This window comes from Giraffa tippelskirchi, chromosome 6, assembly GCF_054371585.1.
Source record: "Giraffa tippelskirchi isolate mGirTip1 chromosome 6, T2T-mGirTip1v1.2.pri, whole genome shotgun sequence".
Classification (NCBI taxonomy): domain Eukaryota; kingdom Metazoa; phylum Chordata; class Mammalia; order Artiodactyla; family Giraffidae; genus Giraffa; species Giraffa tippelskirchi.
This window is the reverse complement of record NC_137280.1, coordinates 51593676-51615699: the sequence shown is the minus strand read 5'-3', so window position 1 is coordinate 51615699 and position 22024 is coordinate 51593676. Positions and strand designations below refer to the sequence as shown.

The 22024-nt window shown below is 38.4% G+C and overlaps 1 protein-coding gene across 2 annotated transcripts in view; it reads left to right on the top strand.

Annotated features, from left to right (window-relative positions):
- RAB2A (RAB2A, member RAS oncogene family) overlaps positions 1 to 22024 on the top strand; it is a 64569-nt gene that overhangs the window by 15701 nt on the left and 26844 nt on the right. For both annotated transcript variants that reach the window (XM_081504341.1, XM_081504340.1), the window contains exons 2-3: positions 10516 to 10587; positions 19001 to 19068. In XM_081504341.1, coding sequence (XP_081360467.1) covers positions 10516 to 10587; positions 19001 to 19068 — 140 coding nt within the window. The remainder of the gene's footprint in view (positions 1 to 10515; positions 10588 to 19000; positions 19069 to 22024) is intronic.

The window sequence follows — 22024 nt, the reverse complement described above, 5'->3', positions numbered from 1 at the left end:
ACGAGAAAGTATCCTCTTCAAGCTCTTTCATTGAAATTTATTTGTGAGATGCTAAGTTCTTATTTGGAATCTTTATGAAACGATTAGGAAAATGGTCACGTTAAAGTATGTTGACACACCTGATCTATTATTTTTTTAAAACCTTCCTTCGTTAAAGATCCGCTCTGTCCGAGTCTTTTAGCTTACAGAGTATTTCCTTTCTTTATCTTACTGTTGCTGCTAATACATGGTAAGTGAGATAGCTTCTTTTTAGTTAGGAGAGGTATTGTTTGCAAGTAGTAATATGTATCTGAGAAGAACAAACTCAGGAGGTTGGGTGGTACAGTGGAAAAATATGACATATTGTAAATTTAAAAACCTTATTTTGAGTTTCAATTCTGCTTCTTACTGTGTTTTAACTTGAGGCATGTCATTTAAGCCCCAGTTCCTTCAACTTGAAAATAAGGTTATCGGGAATTCCCTGGCAGTCCATGATTAGGACTCCGCACTTTCACTGCTGTGGCCTGGGTTCAATCCCTTGTTGGGGAACTAAGATCCAACAAGCTGTGTGGTGTGGCAAAAAAAAAAAAAAGTGATTATCATCCCTGCTTTACTGATGTCATAGGCTTACTGTTATGGTCAAATAAGATTGTGTGTGAAGAAGGGAGCTTGTTTTCACCTTCAAAATGTCAAAAGTCATGCATATATTTTACATAAGACAAGAGTGTGTTAGCTTGAACTCAATTATAGAAGTCCATAGCTGCAATAAAAATTATTTGTTCATATTGAAGTGGGTCCTTTGGATATTAGGCAGGTATCAGGTAGTCTCACTACTCTAAGCTGAGTAATTGCCAGAGATTCTAAGTGGAAACCAGGATAACCCTGTTTTGAACTTAACCTGTACCAAAGTGCAGTGTATCTTCACTATTTTCTGTTACTTACCTGTTATACCAAGCAGGTAATGGTGTGATATTAATTGTAGCTGGAAAACTAAAGAGGATTGGACACTGAGACCAGCATTTTAGTCGGCTATAGCTAGGCCAGTGATTCTTGGACTTCAAGGCACATCAGAATCACCTGAAGAGCTTGGTGAAACACTGATTTAAGGATTCCACCTCAGAGTTTCTGACTCATTAAGTTTGGGGTGGGGCTGATAATTTGCATTCTAAAAGTTTCCAGATACTGCTGATGTTGCTGTTCTGGAGAGCACACTTTAGAGAATCAGCGCTTGAGTGAAGGCATGTAATTCATTATCCAGGCTGATCCCTAATTCATCAGGACACCAGGGGTAACTAAGCCTGTCCCTGGCAAACCAGGATACAGAGTCATCCTCATTTTACCTATTTGAAAAATCTTTTTACAAAGACGGTTATGCAATAGAATTGTCACCTAGTAGATGACTCATGGTACTCAAGGTAGGTTGGTTGGTTGGCTGGCTGGTTGGTTCGTTGGTTGATTGGTTTATGTTAGATTCCCAACTGTGATGATTCAGTCTTGTTTTTTCCTTGATCCCTGTCCTTGTAAATATTCATTAGAAGAGAACAGAAGTGTTCTAGATTCTTTAGCTGATTTGTTTGCCGTGAATCCTAGCATAAATGTTGTGGATGGGTTCTTTCACTGGGTGTGTGATTGGATGAGATGCTGGAGAATAATTTCCAAATTTGTGTCTTATCATCACAATAACAGATACATCTTATATTGCAGCCCAGGGTTTAAATATGTGTGTAAGTGCATATGTGTGTGTGTGTGTATGGCAATAGCTTGCATATAGCACTTGTCCTATCTTTATTGAGTACCTGGAGTCTAGTATTTGCTATTTTGTTCTAGTTCATTTTTTTAATGCTAGTTGTAATCCAGTAAATTGATTTCACTGGTTACAGCCTACTGTTTAGAGAACATTGCACAGATGACCCCTTTGCTTCTGACATACGGTGACTTTCTAAGATTCTGAGAGGTGTACTTTAGTTTCCTTCATTCTGATTCTTCTCACTCTAAGCCGTTTTCCACCATTAAAACAAACTAGTTCGAGAAAATCCCAAGACTGGGAGGAGAAAAAGGAAAGGGATGCTATTTTTAACCACATTTCTGCTATGTTACTTGCTATTAAATTTAATATTGTGTCATGTATTCTCTATGTAAATTAGCTAGTGCTCCATTTTATTTTTTAATTTTTAAAAAGTTATAAATTGCACCTAGCTTTGTTTTTGTGAAAATATTGCACAAGCTAGGTCTTTCCTAAGAATATCTAAACTCGGCTTATATTAAAAAATCCTCAGCTTCACCAAATTAAATTTTTCTTCTGATGAAGGATGTATTAATCATACTAGTTCTAAGAGTCCCAAGTAGGAGATGGATATTACACAGGAGTTTGAACAGGGAAAGTCTGGTGTAAAGAACCACTGACTCTAATGTGGGGGTAGAGTAATGGGGAAGTGGACTAAGAGAATTCTAAAGAATACATAACAGCAGGTGGAGCGCCAGCCACTGCCACTAAGACAGAGACAGAGCATGGAAGGAAGGAACACTCCCTGGCGACCTCACATTTTCAGAGGGAAATTACACTTAAATCAGGGGCGGATACTGTCAAGAGACGCAGTTCTTAATGTCACGTGGTCATGATTTCATTCTCCAACATCATTTTTCTACCTGAAAAAGATACTGTTGGGAATAAAAATTTTTTTGAGAAATTGACTTTTTAAAATGTAGACTTAAGTTTGTCATTATATAGAAAATGCGAGTATGTCACTGATCTTCAGCAAGCATTCAATACACAAATTCTGCATTCACTGAGCATCTATTAATTCTAAGCCAGGCCACAGAGCAGAGTGGTTTTCTAAATGCAAAATGTTATCACTCCTAAGGGACGCAGGTAGATGTGTGAACTGATAGAAGTACGATACAAGAGGTGCTTAATGAAGTATGTAGAGAGCACTATGGCCGCAGCATGCAATGAAGTGTTAGTCTGACTTTGTGCCAGGAATGGGAAGGAAGCATAAATGTGTTTGTTACATTTTATTCTCTACGTGCCATTTCTTTTATTCTTTGCAGTAGCCTTCTGAGTAAAGTGAATGTATGATTACCGTGATACGATAAGCAAACAAGACCTTGAGACCTGGAACATCTTTTTCTACCATTGTCACACATGGGATCCAAATATAGCCCAGTGTTTCTTAAATTGGTGGTGTACATTGGAATACAGGAGGCTGCAATGGTAAAAGTTTACCAGATGTAAAGCATAGTTCTGAGAAGAATTTCAAAAGAATTAGATGTGTTCCTGTCCTTAGGGGTTGCTGGTCTGGCAGTGCTGGTAGAATCCATCAGTGCTCTGGAGATGGAGAAAGCTTGGCCATTTCATAGAAGGGTCCAGAGTGCCTTCCTCCCTGCCCTCTTAGCCTTCACTGAGAGGTTTCTCAAATAAATGCTCTGTCTTCCCTGTTTCCTCTTCCCTTATTTTAATATTTCTGGGGTTTGAGTCTCTTTATTTTTTACTGATTACAGTAGGAATTATTAGAGACAGAGTCAACAAGATTGAGAGACCAGTGAGTCCAAGAAAAGGGAGGAAGGAAAAATTGCTCTTCACAAGTGCATTTTTGTAGGTTTTCTTGGGCTGCTTAACAATTTTAAGAAACTTGTCTCAGGGCTCAGAACAACAAAAACCTATTCTCTCACAGTTCTGGAGGCCAGCAGTCCGAAATCCAGGGATAGGCAGGGCTGTGCTCCCTCTGAAGGCTCCAGGGGAAATCGTTGCTGCTCTTCCAGCTTCTGGTGGCTCCGGGGGCTCCTGGGTTTGTGGCAGCACAAGTCCAGTCTCCTCCTTTGTCTTTAGACAACCTTCTCCCCTGAGTATCCATTTATCACTGGAATTAGGCCCAACCTGAATCCAGGCTGATCACATCTCAGAATCCTTAATTATACCTGCAAAGATGTTCTTCCAAGTTAGGTCACATTCAGAAGTTCCAGGAGTTGGGACTTAGACATGTCTCTTTAACCCAGTCCAGTCAGCACCAGATCAGTATCTAATCAAAGTAAATGAGAGGATTGCTGTCTCAGATGCAAGGGGGATGATGTGTGGGAAACCAGCAGCATGAAAACAACTCTGAAGTCATTTTATTTAAAAGACAGTTATAGATTGTGAATATTTTCCTCAGTTGTAGAAACTAGATATTTAAAAATATGAACTCAAGGTCAGATCAGTTTGGTTGGAGATTTTGCTCCTCAACTGTATTCATCTTGAAGAATCCTCTAACGTTTTCATTAAAAATTTTGAATATATAAAACTCAAAATTTTTTAATTTGAACCTTATGATATTCCTTTGAAGTAGAAATGCCATGTTTTTCTTTTTCCCGTTTTACAGATGTGGAAATGGAGCTTAGTTTCTATAACTAATTTTGTCTGCGATTACAAGTTATGAAATAATACAGGTGAACACTGGTGTCACAACTATAAAGCTTGTATTCTTTTTAATGTATCTCGCTGAGTTTATCAGTTTTCTATTTAAAAGAGCAGACCCCATTGTTTTGTCATGTTTCATGGGTTTCTTGGTTTGGAATGTGAGAATGAAGAATAAAATTTTCTGTTTGCAAAATAAGCCACAAATATTTACACCAAATTGCCACCTCTCTGCATAATCTGTGTTTGAGGTCTGTCAGTTCTTTGGTATGGCTTTAAAACATAGAGTTCTTCAATGCATTACTTTCAGTCATGAAGACACTTGTAGAACATCTGGTTCATTCTGCTTTTGAGGACGTAACATCGTAGATGACAGTGTGTAGCTATGATTTCAGGATGAAAGTTGGATGTAACTTTGGATCTTTGCTTTCCCCACATATTTTAAACTGTCTTAAGATTTTTAAAATGGAGCAATCATCAGTTTTTTGAAATTATCTTGAAATTAGTGGAAGTTGGTTTAAAACTAGAAAAATAAACTTCAGTAGAATACCTAGCACTTATACCAGTACTCCTTGTGGAGAAGGCTCCATTGCCTAAAAACATCACTGGAGGTTTATTAGTTAGATTCTTTAGCCTAACCAAAGACTGAATCAGAATCTCTGGGGCGAGTTTTAGGAATCTACATTTTTAATGAGTGTTACTTGTAATTGTTTGGCATTGATGTTGTAATCAGGTTAGTTAGTTCTCACCACAACACTTAGGCCTACTGAGGACAGTGTATTGGACCCTGAGTAAAAGAAGAAGGTAAGGTGACTTCACAGTAGAAACTCTAACAGCCGTTAAGTGCAGCAGTTTCTACTAAAGAGTGGTTGAGTAGCTAAAGCAATCTTTAGAAAGAAGAACAAATTTGGAGGCACCATGCTCCCTGAGTTCAAGCTATATTAGAAAGCTATTGTACTCAAAACAGTATAGTATTAGTATTGGCATAGACATAGATCACTGGAACAGAATAAAGAAACCAGAGGTAAACCCATACATATGTGGTCAATTAATTTATGACAGAGGAGCCAAGAATATACAGTGGGGAAAGGACAGTCTTCATTAAATGATGCTGGGAAGACTGGACAGCCACATACAAAAGAATGAAACTTATGAAACTGAGTGGACTTATATCTACCAGATGCCTTCACAGCAGCACCCAGTAATTGGAAAGGGCCTAATCAAGTTGATTCATCAGAAAGACCATTACGGTGTTTTCATTTTTATTGAAGTATATTGTGCTTATAGAAAAAGGCACATGCCTAAATATATAGCTCAGAGAAGGTTTATAAACTGGACACAGGTAACTCTCACTGTACAGGGGCCCTTTTACATATATTTCATCTGATTCTTGCAACAGTGCACCAAAGAAAGTATAGGAATTTCCCCCATTTTGTAGATAGAATTTTGAAGCTCAGAAAGGTCAATTTCCTTGCCCCATGTTACAGCTAGTAAGTGACAGAGCCAGGAGTCTAACTGGGGTTTTGAGGCATAAAGGAAATACTGTGGAAACCCAAGGAACTAATCCCCATATTAGTTCTGCATGGGGATTGATAGCATCTTTGGAACAGGAATGCTTTAGTGAAGAAAGCATTGGAATCTTTAAGCATGAGTGTAGAATTGCCAAGGAGTGACAAGTTCTTTAGTAAGAGATGCCCAGTCATTTCAGAGGACAGAAGGTGATGTGTTGTGCTTAACCACAGGCTCTCTAGATAACAATTTCTCAAAGAACCTTGTTTACTATTTTGGAGGGCTTAAATTTTATATATGTGCATTTTAGCAAAAATTTTCAGAGGTTTATACAAATAGATTTGAGGCAAAGGTTAAAGGCAGGAAGACCATGTCTTACTGAGAGCCAGAACTGGAGCACTGAGGATTAAGAGGGGAAAGCATGGAATTCAAGGTATTTCTGAGAGAACTGATGGGATTGGTGAGCCATTAGCTGTAGGAAGAAAAGGAATTAAGTGATTTTCTTGTTGATGTGATCCATTGGGAACCAACTCCAGAGATAAAGAAATACTGAAGGTGACTCTTGAGTTGTTGGAAGAATGGTAGGCAGGAACATGAAACAGAATGGATTAGGTTTTACAAGTTTGCATTCCCAACCTGAAAGAATTAAAGTGAACATGTTCAGAAGGCAGTTGGATATAATGAGAATGAAATTAATTAAGATGGTAGCTAGAGAGATGGGTTTGGTAATCACTAATTTATAGATGTATATTGGGGCTATAGGACTGGGTTACTTCTGTCAGCTGAAGAGAAAAGATAACCAAAGATGAAATGGTGGTGAAACCTCCAGTATTTAAGAAGGGGAGCAGTTGTCACAGAATTAAGGGACTAAGGAGATGATTACAGCCTGAAAAAGCCAGAAGTGGTCATTTTCAAGAAGGTTGTAGGTAGATAAATTATATAGAAATATTTTATGGCACAAATAGATCATGTTTCTGGGTCAAATAGAGGACAGAGAGAAAGCCTAGCTAATTCAGTTTGGCAGTTTGGAAAAGTGTTTGTGATTGTGAGCCAGAAATCCGAAGTATTTTATCCAGAATTAAAATAGTAAAAGTCAACATACATTGAATAAGATAAGCTATCTGTGAACTTAACTGATCCTGACAAACGATCAAAGATGAGTGACTAAGGACACCTGAGAAACAGCATAGTGGCACTTGGATATATCCTCTGCTTTGAAAGATACTTTGATTATCTGAAGAAAGAATATGGTGTTTTGAAAGTGAAGTCAGTACTTGGTCAGAGTAAGGGGTATTGCTATTACCAGAGCAATCCATACTCTGTTGTGAGATAAGAAGAGGGTTTCAAGTTCTTGTATTACTGAAGTAATTACCAGACTGTGAGATGATTCTTGAGGTCCCTCAGTAATAAAATCTGTGATTTCTAATTATAACTTTTTTCTTTACCATATGGGGAAATTTTGAATGCTAAAAATAGAAATGAAGAAAAAAGAGGAATCTTAAGTGCATGTTGCTAAGTGAAAGAAGCCAATCTGGAAAAGCTACATACCATATGATTCCAGCCACACGACAGAGAGAGGCAGGACTGCGGAGCAGGAAACAGATGAGTGGTGAGGGGCAAGACTGATGGAGCACTGGGGATTTTTAGGGCAGTGAGAGTATTCTGTGTGACACTGTAACCGTGGATGCATGATACATTTGTCAAAACCTGTAGGATGAAGAACACCGAGAATGAACCCAGATATAACTGTGGACTTTGAGGGATGGTGTGTCACGGCAAGTTCATCAGTTGTAACAAGTGTTACAGCTCTGGTGCAGGAGGCCGGTAGTGAAGGGGGCTCTGCTCCCCTGGGGAGGGAGGCTATGAGAACTTGCTGTACTTCCTGCTCAGTTTCACTGTGAACCTAAAACTGCTCTTAAAAATAAAGTCTCTTTTTAAAAGCAGAACAGAAGATTCATATCTCAGTTGCTCACCTGTTTTGTACTTTAACACTTAATAAATAATAATTTTCCTTTCTCTCCTAGACCTGCAAGGCTGTCGAAGGGGTGTTAGAAATCTAATGGGTTTGTGCCTTTTGTAATATAAAAGAGAAATTGTGAATACAAGAGAAGAAAAGTCAAATGTTTTGAAATTCCAGCGTATTTTCAGTTAACTAGAATCTTAAAACATTCAAAAAACTTTGAACAAATAAAATACTTCATAAAACACAACCGTATGGGGAACTTCTCTGGTGGTCCAGCTGTTAAGAATCCGTGCTTCCTGTTTACAATAGCCAGGACATGGAAGCAACCTAGATGTCCATCAGCAGACGAATGGATAAGGAAGCTGTGGTACATATACACAATGGACTATTACTCAGCCATTAAAAAAAATACATTTGAATCGGTTCTACTGAGATGGATGAAACTGGAGCCCATTATACAGAGTGAAGTAAGCCGGAAAGAAAAACACCAATACAGTATACTAATGCATATATATGGAATTTGAAAGATGGTAACGATAACCCTATATGCGAGACAGAATAAGAGACACAGATGCATAGAACAGTCTTATGGACTCTGAGGGAGAAGGTGAGGGTGGGACGTTCTGGGAGAATAGCATTGAAACATGCATATTATCATATGTGAAACAGAACACCATTCCATGTTCGATGCATGAGACAGATGCTCAGGGCTGGGGCAATGGGATGACCCAGAGGGATGGGATGGGGAGGGAGGTGGGAAGGGGGTTCAGGATGGGGAACACATGTAAACCCATGGCTGATTCATGTCAATGTATGGCAAAAACCACCACAATATTGTAAAGTAATTAGCCCCCAAGTAAAATAAATAAATTTATTAAAAAAAAAAAAAAGAATCCGTGCTTCCACTGCAAAGGAAACTGAGATCTCATACACTGCCCTGTAAGGCCCAAACATTTTAAAAAAAAAAACAAAAGTGAAAAAAAAAAGCGCTCTCTCTACACACACACACACACACACACACACACACACACACACACACACACACACACACAACCTATATAACTTACACATACAGAATTTATCTTTGGTTACTGTTCATTTTGACACTTGACACTAGGGCCAGTCATTCAGCAAAATTATTGAGTGACTTCTCTCTGCCTTAAGACAGGTAGCAAGTGACAAGGTATTCATTGTCCTTCTCTCATTGAGTGAATAACCTAGAAGACATTGAACCGTTCAGTTTGTGTCACTTAAGAAAGACCTTCTTCAGCCCTTCAGTCTAAATGAAGTCTGTTCTGTTACTCTTCTTCATAGTACTTTATTTTCTTCTTTCAGATGGCAGTTATAATTATTTTAAGTTGCGGTTCATACAGATTATTTGGGCATTTGTTCTGCTTAATTTCTCTCCCTGTGCTAGACTATAAGGAAGCAAGCATATCAGTTTTCCATGTGCATAGTTAGCATTCACTAGAGACTTTTTGAATAAGTGAATGGATGAATGAATGATGACTGCCTTTGTGTCTCATAAGTACACGATGCTACCAAGTAAGCAGATTTGGTCTCCTGTAAGGTTATGGGCCTGAAAATGAGTAGGAAGTGGTGTGATATTCAATATTCAGTTCTCAGAGGGCAAGTAGGATGTATATAGAAATTTTGCCTTTAATTTGAAAATTGGGAAGTTATTCAAGACTTCAGTGATAAGAGTGAAGGAATACCATTCAGATTAAAGTCGATCCCAAAGTGAATCAAGGAGAAGGCAATGGCACCCCACTCCAGTACTCTTGCCTGGTACATCCCGTGGACGGAGGAGCCTGGTAGGCTACAGTCCATGGGGTCGCTAAGAGTCAGACACGACTGAGCGACTTCACTTTCACTTTTCCCTTTCATGCACTGGAGAAGGAAATGGCAACCCACTCCAATATTCTTGCCTGGAGAATCCTAGGGACGGCGGAGCCTGGTGGGCTGCCGTCTATAGGGTCGCACAAAGTCGGACACGACTGAAGCGACTTAGCAGCAGCAGCAAAGTGAATCAGGGCTTCCCTTGTGGCTCAGCTGGTAAAGAATCTATCCACCTATAATGCAGGAGACCTGGGTTGGGAAGATCCCCTGGAGAAGGGAAGGGCCACTCACTCCAGTATTCTGGCCTGGAAAATTCCATGGACTGTATAGTCCATGGGGGTCACAAAGAGTTGGACACGACTGAGTGATTTTCACTTTGATAGTGAATCAGCCAGAAGATAGAACAAGCAGCTTTTCCCACTAAAGTAGATCCCAGACACTTGTTTCTTTATTTGTTTTTCGAGACCAAGGTAAAATAAACTATAAAAAGAGGAAAGTGCGGTGTTTTTTAAATGTTTTCACTACTACAGAAAAAGCAAGAGTGCAGGATTCACTGCATGAATTCTGTGGTAAAGGCTGCTTGGTTGGTCTTCTGGGAGTTCCTGCCACTCCCATCTTTCAGGTTGCAATGCTGAATGAACATGAAAGATGAAAAGGAATGTTTTGGATTGGTCACCACCTTTCACTAAGATCAGTGGTAGAGCACCGAGAAAGCATGGCACGTTGCTCTCAGAGCACCGGGAACCCTGAATGTCTCTCTTCCAAGTGCTTTTATGAAGTATTTCTTAATTTATATGAATTTTTCTCCTAATTTTTTTTTTCTTTTAACTTTCAGGTGTTGGTAAATCATGCTTATTGCTACAGTTTACAGACAAGAGGTTTCAGCCAGTGCATGACCTTACTATTGGTAAGTGTTAATAAAGAGATGAGAAGCATTCACAAGTTTGGGGTAGTGGACATGGAATATGCTAGAGGGCTCATTGGATTAGTGAGGAGTCAGAAATCAGTGAAACTAGATCTGTTGCTGTGCTGGAGTTTAGTCTCCATCTCTGGGTTTAAAATATCTGTCTACAGTAAAAATAATATTACACAACTCTGTAAGCGTGGTTGGAATGCAGCAGACAATCATACTTGATCTTGATTGTATTTAACGATGAAACAGAAGATTGAGAGACAGTGTATCTCAGTGTATCTCAAGACAGGAAGGAGTAAGAGCAGAGACTGTGGACCAGTTTGTCGGAGTTTGGATCAGGGCTCTGCCACTAGCTGGACACACCCCTTCCCCACTCCATGCCTCAGTTTCTTTGTCTGTAAAATGAGAAAAGTAGTAGGACCATCTCACAAAATCGTTATGAATGGTAAGTGAGTTAATAAATGTGGTGTATTGAAATAGTGCCTAGCAGTGTGGTAAGTGCTCCAGGCCTGCCTGTAATTATTAATCCAGGGAAACTACCATCAAGCATTTTGTAGTTCCTCAATTGTGGAGAATAAAGGAGAGTCCCTGGTAAGAAATGGTCAACAAATTTTAGCTGTTATTACTGTTAGTTCTACTGGTTGTTTTTAGTGATATTATTCATTAATATGCAAAAGTATAAAATGAGTGAAAAACTAAAAACTTTCAGTAAGTGTGCTATTCCAGTGTTCTTAATCTGTTTTAAAAAATTACACCCCGAAAGCTAAAGAATCTAGATTTCCTCTTCTATGGCTGCAGTAGAGTCAACCATGTAGAAATAAGGTAATTGGAAATCTAGTTAAACTTTACAACTGATAGCTTAATGTGTATTTTCAGCCAGTGACTGTTTGTTTTCTATAGGTATCATTAACTCACTATTCGTAACAAGTTGATTCTCATGTCCGGTGTATATTTTAAAGTACCGAATCGAAGATACAGTTGATAAATCAGATTATTAGATCAGTTGATGGTATTCAACCAAGCCTAATGTACTTTGTGGATATATTAAACATCTTTCCTTACTGACTACTTATAGTAAGAACATGCAGATTCCATTTTCATCTTGGTAGTTTTAATTATATCCACTAATGATGGGTAAGACAGGTGCTGCTCTTTCATGCTGGTTCTCATGATGCATTTTAACTTGGGTGAGCTCCTTTTTTGTAGAATCTGCTCTTTAATAGGTCTGCACCTTGAGGCCACCTCTTAGACATGACTCGGTCCCAAGACAGCTAGCCAGTTGTTTTTTTATAGGGTACGGTCAAAAATGTCTTCCTTTTCGTTGAAGCACACCTGGTAGGGAGGATAGGCCTGAGCCTCGCTGCTGTCAGAGCATAGGCTCTGCTGCAGAGAGAGATGGGGAAGTAGATCAGAGGGAGTTCTCAGCAAACCATAACTCATGTAACTGCACCGGCCGGCTTGCCTCTGGGCTTGCTGATGGGAGTCCCTGGGAGTTCGGAGGAGAAAAGCAAAAAGAAGCCGAGGGTCTTCTCCCCTCTCTACCAGGGTTTACTGTGCGTCCTCCATGGCTTCAGTACAGCCCCTGCCTGTCAGAGTCACTGGTGGTCTGGTTCCTGGGCTCTGGAAATCCTGGTTTCTCTCTCTGCCCCCCAGCTTGGGGACAGCAGCAGCTTCCGGCTGTTCTTGATCTCTGGGTTGCGTTATGTTCTACTCCTTGGGTTTCCCAGCCCTGCTTTCAACGTAACCAGTTCCCTACTTTAAATCCCCTCTGTTTTAATTACTTAAGTATGGTTTCTATTTTTCTGGTTGGACGCCGACTACTATACTCATGACCCCCATCACAAGAATTTATTTTTCTGACATAGAGATAATTTAGAAGGTCCTTAGAACATACTTTTTCTAGGAGTGTAGAATGATTGCCAAAGTAGGCATGAGACAGTGTCTTGATTCTGCTGCATACTTGCCTTTTGCTTGATGAATAGAGAAAGGTGACAAGGTTAAGGTTGGGTCATGATGCAGAATTATTAACTGATAGCAAAGAGGAAATAAAAGGCAAGGGAAGACTGTATAAAATGTTCCTTACCCTCTGACTGCTATCTCAGTGAGAATTGTTATGCCAGGAATCAAAGAGCTTTCTATAAATAGCTTCCTGGGCACAATTTCACTGAGGATCCAGACTCCAGCCTTGCTATCCAGAGGATGGCTCAGAGGCTGTTCCTCTGGAAGAGCAGCATCAGCATCGTCTGGGAGTTGTTACAGGATCTACTGGCTCCCATTCTGCATCTCAACAGGGTCTCCGGGTGATTCACTTGAACATTAAAGGCTGAGAATCACTGAATCAGTGGCTTTTGTGAATATGTGTGTGGATTCCCCAGGTGGAAATAGGCTTCATATTGTTGACCCTGTGCACACGCCCACACACATCCTGGCCTCTTGCTTCCTTTACTTGCGTTTCTTCTGTGATCCTGCTTCCACTGAGCTCCTCGCCTGCAGTCTTGACCAAGACCTTTCTGTCACCAGAGTCTGGAACTACTCCAGAGTCGTGGATTCATGCACCTGGCTATCTGACCACCCCTGCCGTCCTTTCAGCTCACACACCCTCTGGTTCCTGACACTAAAAGTTTATTTACCCCATCAGACGTAAAATCCATTGATTCTGCCATCTTTGTACTCTCGCCCCTCTTGCTTTCTTACTTCTCCCCTTACCCAGCTTTAATTCTAAGCCTTATAATTATGTCATTATAATTACTCCTGTGTACACCCTCAGCTGCCTTGTCCCCCCTCTTAGTTATAGCCCACTCATTCCCACTATGTTTATTTTACTACCTACTAGTGGACAGTTTGACAAATACTGATCCAGAAGCTAGGCCATTTACATGTTCATTAAACCTTGCTTCCTCTCTCCCCAACTTTAAACCATCAGCCTCTAAGAAGTGACTACTGAAAATGAAAGTATACTCTTGGGGAAAAGGTGGTATCATTTCCCATATCAGGTGCTCCACAGGAGATCAATTAAAAGTATGCCTCATTTATTTGGGGTTCAATTTTCTGATAAAGTTATTTAGAATGTCATTGCCAAGAACTAGGAAGATAGCTTAAAAGACCTTGTGAACATCTGGTTCAGATCTCACAAAGACCATTTTCCTGATCTTAGAACATAAAGATATTTTCCTGACAGGTTGTGATTGTTATGAAAACACTGCAAAAATGCAAAGAAAGTTAAATTTCCCATGTAAACTTGCCTTTGGCCCTCCAGCAATCACTGTGAAGAGTTTGGTATGTGTATCACCTTCTAGAGTTTTTAAATATATCATAAACACACATACAAAGCTGTTCTCATTTGCTCTTCTCCACGAATGTTCTAAAGTACCTGTTCTTATCTTTTTCTTGACTGAAGCTTATGAATGGCTTTAATATTTGTGCATTGGAGGGAGAAAAGTGGCTATTTGACTTTTCAACTCTTTAGTTTTTAGTGCGGCTGAACTTCTTAAAATACGTTTGAGAAACACTTCTGTGTCTTTTCTTTGAATTGTGTTTTTATCTTTGCCCTCTCTGCTACTAGTTTTCTTTAGTCAAATCCATTGATGCTTTTCGTTATGACTTTCAAGCCTTACTAAGGAAGGGATCCCCTTTCAAGTGTATGAATTGTATACCTATTCTTTAGAATATTCTTCTCATACTATAAATTTATACTTCATCTGGTATATGGTCATGTAGGTTATTTTCTTTAATCCCTAGATAACTTGTGGCCCCACAATATTAATTAAATAAGCCATTCTTTCTTTCCTATTTGATTTAGCCTTTGTTATCTGCTAAATCTCTGTATGTATGTCAGCCTGTTTGGGGTCTCTCTTTTTTTTTCTGTTTCATGAGGCAGTATCATACTGGCATTTACAGTCACTTTCTAGTTACTTAATGTGTGATTGACGTTTTTCTTTTTCTAAAAATATTCTAAATTTCTAAAAAATTTTCTGAATTTTCTTAATTATTTTTGTATATTTGTTCTCCAGTTGAACTTTAGTCTGTTTGCCAAATTGCAAAATTTTTAGTGAGGCTTTTAAAATTTGGTAGGAAATATATTAAATTGATGGACTAGTTTGGAGACAGTTTATGTTTTTACTATATTAAGATTAGCTATTTATACACATAAGATGTTTTCTTTTATTCCAGCTTTTAAAATGCTCTTCAGTAAAGTTTTACATAAGGTCTTGTGCTTTTACGTTATTTTTGTATTTTATGGATTTTGTTGCTATTGTAAACAAGTTTTTCCCACCATTATTTAATTATTTTGCATGTTCTAGGTAGACATTTTGGCCTTATCTGTAAGTCATATTTTCTTAGCTAATATCTGTACCTTTTGTTTTTGCTAATATCTATAGTTTTGTTTTTGTAATTTATAACCAAAATTTCTAGAATAATTTATAAGTTGAGGGCAGTGTATTCTTTTTGTCAGTGTGATTTTAAATCCTCTAATGTTTTATCTTTAAGCATGGTGTTTCCTGTCTATTTTTCATAGAAAATAAAGGAATTACTTTTTTATGTAAGGTTTTCCTTTTGTTTCTAGGAGTATCAGGCCTTCTTCCCCACCAGTCTCTGTTTTGAACCTCTGCAGTTTCTAAGTTCCAGGAGTAGATTCTTTTTTTTCTCAAGACAGTCTGAGAAAGGCTCCTTATGGCTGTTTGCTTGATAGCAGCCCTGCTGTCTGCTTTGGCAGCACCGTTTCGGGAGAGGAGCCTCACTCTGCCTCTGCACCTCCACGGTTCCCTGGTTCTGGCAGGGGGCCCTTTCTCATTGCGGCTGTCATCAGTAGTCCCCTCATGAGTGACGTGTCATCATTAGTTAGAAATCTTGGTGTATAGTATGAAATAATAATGATAATGGATCCATACAAAATACTACTGTGTGCCAGGCAGTAAGTATATGGTAACTAAGGCATGTGGTAACTTTATTTTAAATTGAAGTATAATTAACTTACAATGTTATGTTAGTTTCAGTGTACAGCAAAGTGATTCAGTTATACATATATACGTGTATATGTTCTTTTTCAGATTCTTGTCCATTATAGGTTATTACGATCTTGAGTATAGTTCTCTGTGCTATACAGTAGGTCTTTGTTGTTTACCTATTTTATACATAGTAGTGTGTCTGTGTTTATCCCAGACTCCTAATTTATGTCTCCCCCCGCCATCCCCTTTGATAACCATAAGTTTGTTTTCTGTGTCTGTATTTCCATTTTTATAAATAAGTTCATTTGTATCATTTCTTAGATTCCACATACATAATAACTCTTAATCTTGAAGAAATTTTATGAGATAGATATCATTAATACCATTTACAAATAAGAAAAACTAAAACAGAAGAGATATAGTAACTTGCTCAGGGTCACACAATTAGTAGGTATCGATTGTTGAGTACTAAATAAATGTTTACTATGCAAGGATGCAAGCACTTACTCTACAAGGATGATCACGATCCAGAGGTAATTTAGAAAGTGTGTATTTACGCTCAGAGTGTTTTGTCCTGGAAGGCTGGAAGTGAGTAACATCTGAAAAACTAAGCATCACTCCCTGACAGTGTCAGGTAAATGAGGCCTGGCCTTTGGCTCCACAGATAATTTCTCTGGCAGCCAGAATTGGCTGTTAATTGAAAATGTATCTGGAAAGAGAGGCTAAAGGGCGTAGGGGATGATGGTTTATCTCATAAAAAAAAAAGAAAACTTTCTAAATAAGCTTCTTAAGCATACACACACATACACACACACACACAAATATATACTTAACTAAAATGATTTAAAATTTTTACAGTCCAGAAAAGATGTGTAAGATTTTGGGTTTTTGTTTGTTTCTAAAACTTCTAGGACACTTCAGCTTTCAGCATTTTCTTTTACCACATAGAATACAAAGGTAAAGCCTGCGCTGAATGAACCCAGTTATGAGAAGGTGAATTGGAAAGAGTTATGTTTTCATGAAGCTAAAATTGAATTGTTTCTGTTTCACTTGATAGGAAAACAGAAATCATAGTTTTTCAGTAATCAACTGTGCTTATTGGTTTTTTCTTATCTCATTCCTGGATAATATAGTAGTAGCCTTTTAAAACTAGTTTCTTGGCCTCTTGTTTTTGTTCTCTGTCCTGACCCTATCAATAAGTGAAGTTAAAATGGCAATCTTTCTGTATTTTCCTGCTTTAGAAACAGTCTTGATTTTCATATAACATGGTTTTAAAATTAAGTGTGTTTTTTAGAGGCAAAATCTTTGAAGACTTCTTAAGCATCAGTAGTCTCTGTGTGTATACTTTGAATAAAGGGCTAAATATGCCAAAACTCAACTATGGGTTAAGTTAAGCAAAGGGATGTATTAGAGTGTCTGGAGTTTTATGTAGAATTCACAAGAGGGTGGGGACGTGGACTTGGAAATGGGCAGGAGTGAAGCATCCTAAGAGGCTGGAAAGCAGAAACCATAACAGCCATCCTCCTGTCAAAGGACGGAATGGTTGCCAGTCAGTTTGAGTACCTTCATCCCTCTGCTCAGGGCGCTGGTCCTTGCTTGCCTTGCCTACCCATCCATGGTGTCAGTCAAGGGTCTGTTTCTAATTTGCCATTGTTTTTCGTCAAATTTGACATTATGAATTGGATTTAAGAAATCTTGAATCCCACTGAGCAATGCAGATGTTTTTGGGTTGTGGTGAAAAGTCTTTCCATGACAATGGGAGGAAAAACAGGATTTCTCTCTGTGGCTACAATTGATTCATGAAAAGGCTTCCATTTTGTCAACTATCTTGCTGATCTGTAGAATTTTGTACTTTAGGACATTCCTTTTAAATAGTGGGCATTTCAAAGAGCATTGTACCGTCCGTAGCCGCTAGTTTCTTTCCTCAGCCACTCATTTTCATGTCACTGAGTAAGCTGGTGGATTGTTGTTGTGGGTATTCCCCCACCCTGTGGCATAGATGGTATATGAATATATGCATATTGATAGGTAGATGTGTAAACATTGTAGTGGTTTTATATGAGGTTAATTGTACAGTTTTGCATTTTTCTTTCTAGTACATCCTGACTCTTAGGTCTTTTCTCTGTGCTTTTCCTGTATTTCTGAATCTGAGAAACATACCATTAATTTCTTTGTATTGACTTTGCCCCTAGTATGGAATAAATAATAAAATACAGAATAAAAACTCAATCAAGTTACATATCCTGGAAGGGTAAATCACCTTTCTATCTCACCTTCCTGATCACAGTTGGGGGAATTATAGGAGATGCTGAAATGAAATTCTGGCACTGGGCAGTGTGCCCTTCCCTGGGCAACTAAAGGCTGCTTTTCTGCCAGGATGACATCTGGTTTCTGGGGACCATGTGTGTCTCCCCATCACCCTGACTCTGATCTAAATACTGAAAGAACACACTCCAAGCAGTAATGATTTGGTGTAATGTAAGTGATAGACTTCTTGCAGAGTCTCCTTCACAGCTGTTTGCTCTTCTGAAATTATCCCCTTTTTCTCCTCCTCCTATTTTGATGATTGAATGAGTATTTTCAAAAGATGGTAAATGCAAGGAAAAAAGCCAAAGTAGTAAGCTGGTAAGTGTAAAGTTTGTATTCCCTTAACCTGCAATCCTGTCTCCTGTAATTTGCCAAAAATCATAATCATAAGTTGAAAAATACATGCAGAAAATACATTTCAGCATTAACTACTTGGTGAAGATTTGAAAACAACCAGAATTTGTAGCAGTAGAGTACCAACTTAATAAAATGCATATATACCTAAAGATACATAACATACAGGACTATTATGTGGCCATCAAAAATAATGGTATAATTTTTTTATTGTAAAAGTACTTTGTGGTATGGAATAATGTTTATGACATAGTGACTGAAAAGCAGATTGCAGAACAGCATTTATGTGTTCCCATTTATATAAAACTGTATGCTTCTATGTGTATTTATTCATGGTGCGATGTCTGAAAATATGTTTAAACAGTGGTCATCTCTAGTGAATGAATTTGGAGATTTCTTTCCTAGTTGATAACCCATGATGGAACTAAGACTATGATGTCAAAATTCATCTGTCCATTTTAGTGATTGTTAAACCACATTAATAGTTTTTAAGAAATTGGTTCTTGGATCTCATTTCTAATTATTTTTAATATTACCGAGCCTGCAAAACATGAAGGCCACAGTTGGTGTTTCGACTACACGAGACTCAGATACCTTAGTGTTTAATTATATTCTTAGCCTATGTCTTCTGAATACCTCTGCCTTAACCTATACATTTTCTAAGGATGGGAGCTATATTTGTTAATCTGTGTATCATTTGGCATAGCATGTCCTAGAAATACCCTTTTTTTAAAAAAATCCTTAAATGTGAAATGTATTCCCACTAATTTGCCTAACAAAACACTTTCTGTTCTATTCAGGTGTTGAGTTTGGTGCTCGAATGATAACTATTGATGGAAAACAGATAAAACTTCAGATATGGGATACGGTAAGTATAGCGAAAATACCTTGTATGACCTCAGTAAAGTCATTTTATAAAAGTACATTGTTGGGTGTTTGTTCAGTTTTAGTTATTTTAGACACTGACGCTCCTGCAACCATGAGATAAAATGTGGTAACAGAAAAGATTCATTTTTATCATACAGTATTTTCAACAGAGGTACCCTAGGTGTAAGGTGTAGGGGAATATATTTGAGCAAATGCTCAGGCTATGGAATCTAAGTAGAAATGCTCCAGAAACTATGTTTTTAAGAAAAACAAACAGTATTTCTAAAGTATACATGTGAATTAAAATATATGAATGTCAGTACCATAGAGTCACTTGATCTGATAGTTTATTAATTTATCCTAAAAGTACGATTTAGTCCTGAGCACTTGCTGCTACCTTGCTCCCAGTCCCGTCGTTTACATTCAGTGAATGCCAGTTCAGTATCCTGTCACTTAGTTTTTAATGGCGGTTTCTCATCTGAACCACAGTAAGTTATTTGCATGACTATTTTCTTTATTTTCCCATCTTCTGCGTAAAAGAGAAGTACTTTATTGTATACAATTGATATGTAGAGACCTCAAAGAACCTTTGCTTATGTGGCTTATAGCTACCACTATCACTATCACTATAGATTAAAGCTGAGAAACTTATTAAACAGTTCATTATTAATTGATTGTAGAATAACCCTGATAAACTCATTTATATTAGGGTGAACAATGCAGTTTTTCTGGAAGTTGACCATTTTCCCAAGACAAAAAGCTATTTTCCAGTGTGAAGAGTGTCATTTTGTTACATTTTGAAAATTGTCTTTACACTCTGCTTAGTAGAAGACAGCTGGATTCTTGTGTCGCCCTCTGCATCAAGTCTTTTGTGTGTTGTTTTGTTGAAGTCTATGAAGGGAATGGCCCCACCCATCAGAACAAGACCCAGTTTCCTCCTCAGTCAGTCTCTCCCATCAGGAAGCTTCCATAAGCCTCTTATCCTTCTCCATCAGAGGGCAGACAGACTGAAAACCACCATCACAGAAAACTAACCAATCTAATCACATGGACCACAGCTTTGTCTAACTCAGTGAAACTATGAGCCATGCCGTGTAGGGCCACCCAAGACAGATGGGTATTGGTGGAGAGTTCTAACAAAATGTGGTCCACTGGAGAAGGAAATGGAAACCACTTCAGTATTCTTGCCTTGAGAACCTCATGAACAGTATGAAAAGGCAAGAAGATAGGACCCCAGGTTGGTAGGTACCCAATATGCTACTGGACGGCATCACAGACTCAATGGACATGAGTTTGAGTAAACTCCAGGAGTTGGTGACAGACAGGGAGGCCTGGCGTGCTGCAGTCCATGGGGTCGCAAAGAGTCGGACACAACTGAGCAACTGAACTGAACTGATGAAGAGAATACAACCTCACACAAATAGGTAGTTGGGGAATGGAGGACCTCATGGGCCCTTCAGGAGTGTCAAGGACTCCCAGGGGTCCAGGTATCCCACTGTGAGCTCCACTACCTTAGGGCAGTTAGGACTTAATTCTTCACTGAACCTCAGTTGAGAAAATCCAAAAGGTTTAAGATGACAAAGAGCATATCTCTAAACTAGTAAATGAAATGGAAAATACAGGGAATTTTACTGCCACGTGCCCCTGGTCTTTTTTTTTTAATTCCTAATCTTGCAGTCTTAGTGTCTCACCTGTCACCTTTAATAGCCATTACTGAAGGAAGGTACCTTGAAGAATATTCAGTCTCACAGACTGGATTCTCAGGAATGCCAAGCAAATTTCTGAAGGCTGTTGTGAGACCTAGGTTTCCTCATCTTTCCTATGTGCCACACAGTCATCCCAAAATGGGAAACCCTGAATCTCTGTCTTGCTCTGTTCCAGAATCATATATGGGACTGTGTGTTTTTATGCTTTCTTGTTTCCTCTTTCTGCAGTGCAAATTGATGCATTCACCATTTCTTAGTGTCCCCCCCCACCCCCAACCTGTAGCATCTTATAACTTTCTGGATTTATGTTCTCTCAAGCAACGTGACTTCAGAACTGCATATAAAAGAGAAAAGTAAAATGCAAACTCCCTTCTTTCCTAGAGATTTTAATTAATGATCTCTAACCAGAAGGAAATATTTTCTACTTGTGTATTAATAGTTTCTCTTCTTTTCCAGAAGTGATTGTTTTACAGAAACCAGTTTGCTTCCTTAGCTAATAAAACATTCTTGTGCAACCCAAATCCTTCACTGTAGTGTGAACTAAACTACTTACTGTTCTTTAATATGTTTTTCATACATTGTGTCTTGCATAGATACTTTGCTTGAAGTCACTCTACATTAATGTCTACCTCCCACCTATGGTCTCCCGTTTCTTTTACATGACAATGTTAAAAGAATCTGAGGTCAGCAGTTACATCCTCTTAAGTCTTTTTTCAAAATAAATATTCTTAAATTTGTCAAAGCATTCAACATCTCTTCTTGCCTAGATCTTTGCAACCTTTATTTCTCTTCTCAGAATCTTCTTCAGTTTCTACGTGAAATTCCCTTTAAAAACCTAGAATTAAATAGTCCTGGTTAACTTTTTCTCCATCCTTGCTGTTGACACTAAGACAGCCTAAAAATTACTGTGATTCTTGTTAATCTTGCCGTCATCGGAACCAGAAGTCTTAGGCTTGCATGTAAACTTCAGAATCTTTTTCCGTGATAACAGCAGTCCTTGATGACAGGTCTAGATTTTTAAGTTGAATAAAGTACCTAACAGTCCATGTATGGGCCCTGGACAGCTTAGTTGGCTGCTTAGAAATCTTTTTTTCTTTTTGGCTCTCAGCTGTGTTCCATGTAACTGGAGTTGTTAGATAAATGACTAACAATGAAACTAAAAGATATTACTGTAGTATTGATTCTCACAAATTTTAATTTTCTAACTTCATTGGCTGTTTGGGATCATTCATGATGACATATTTGAGTGTC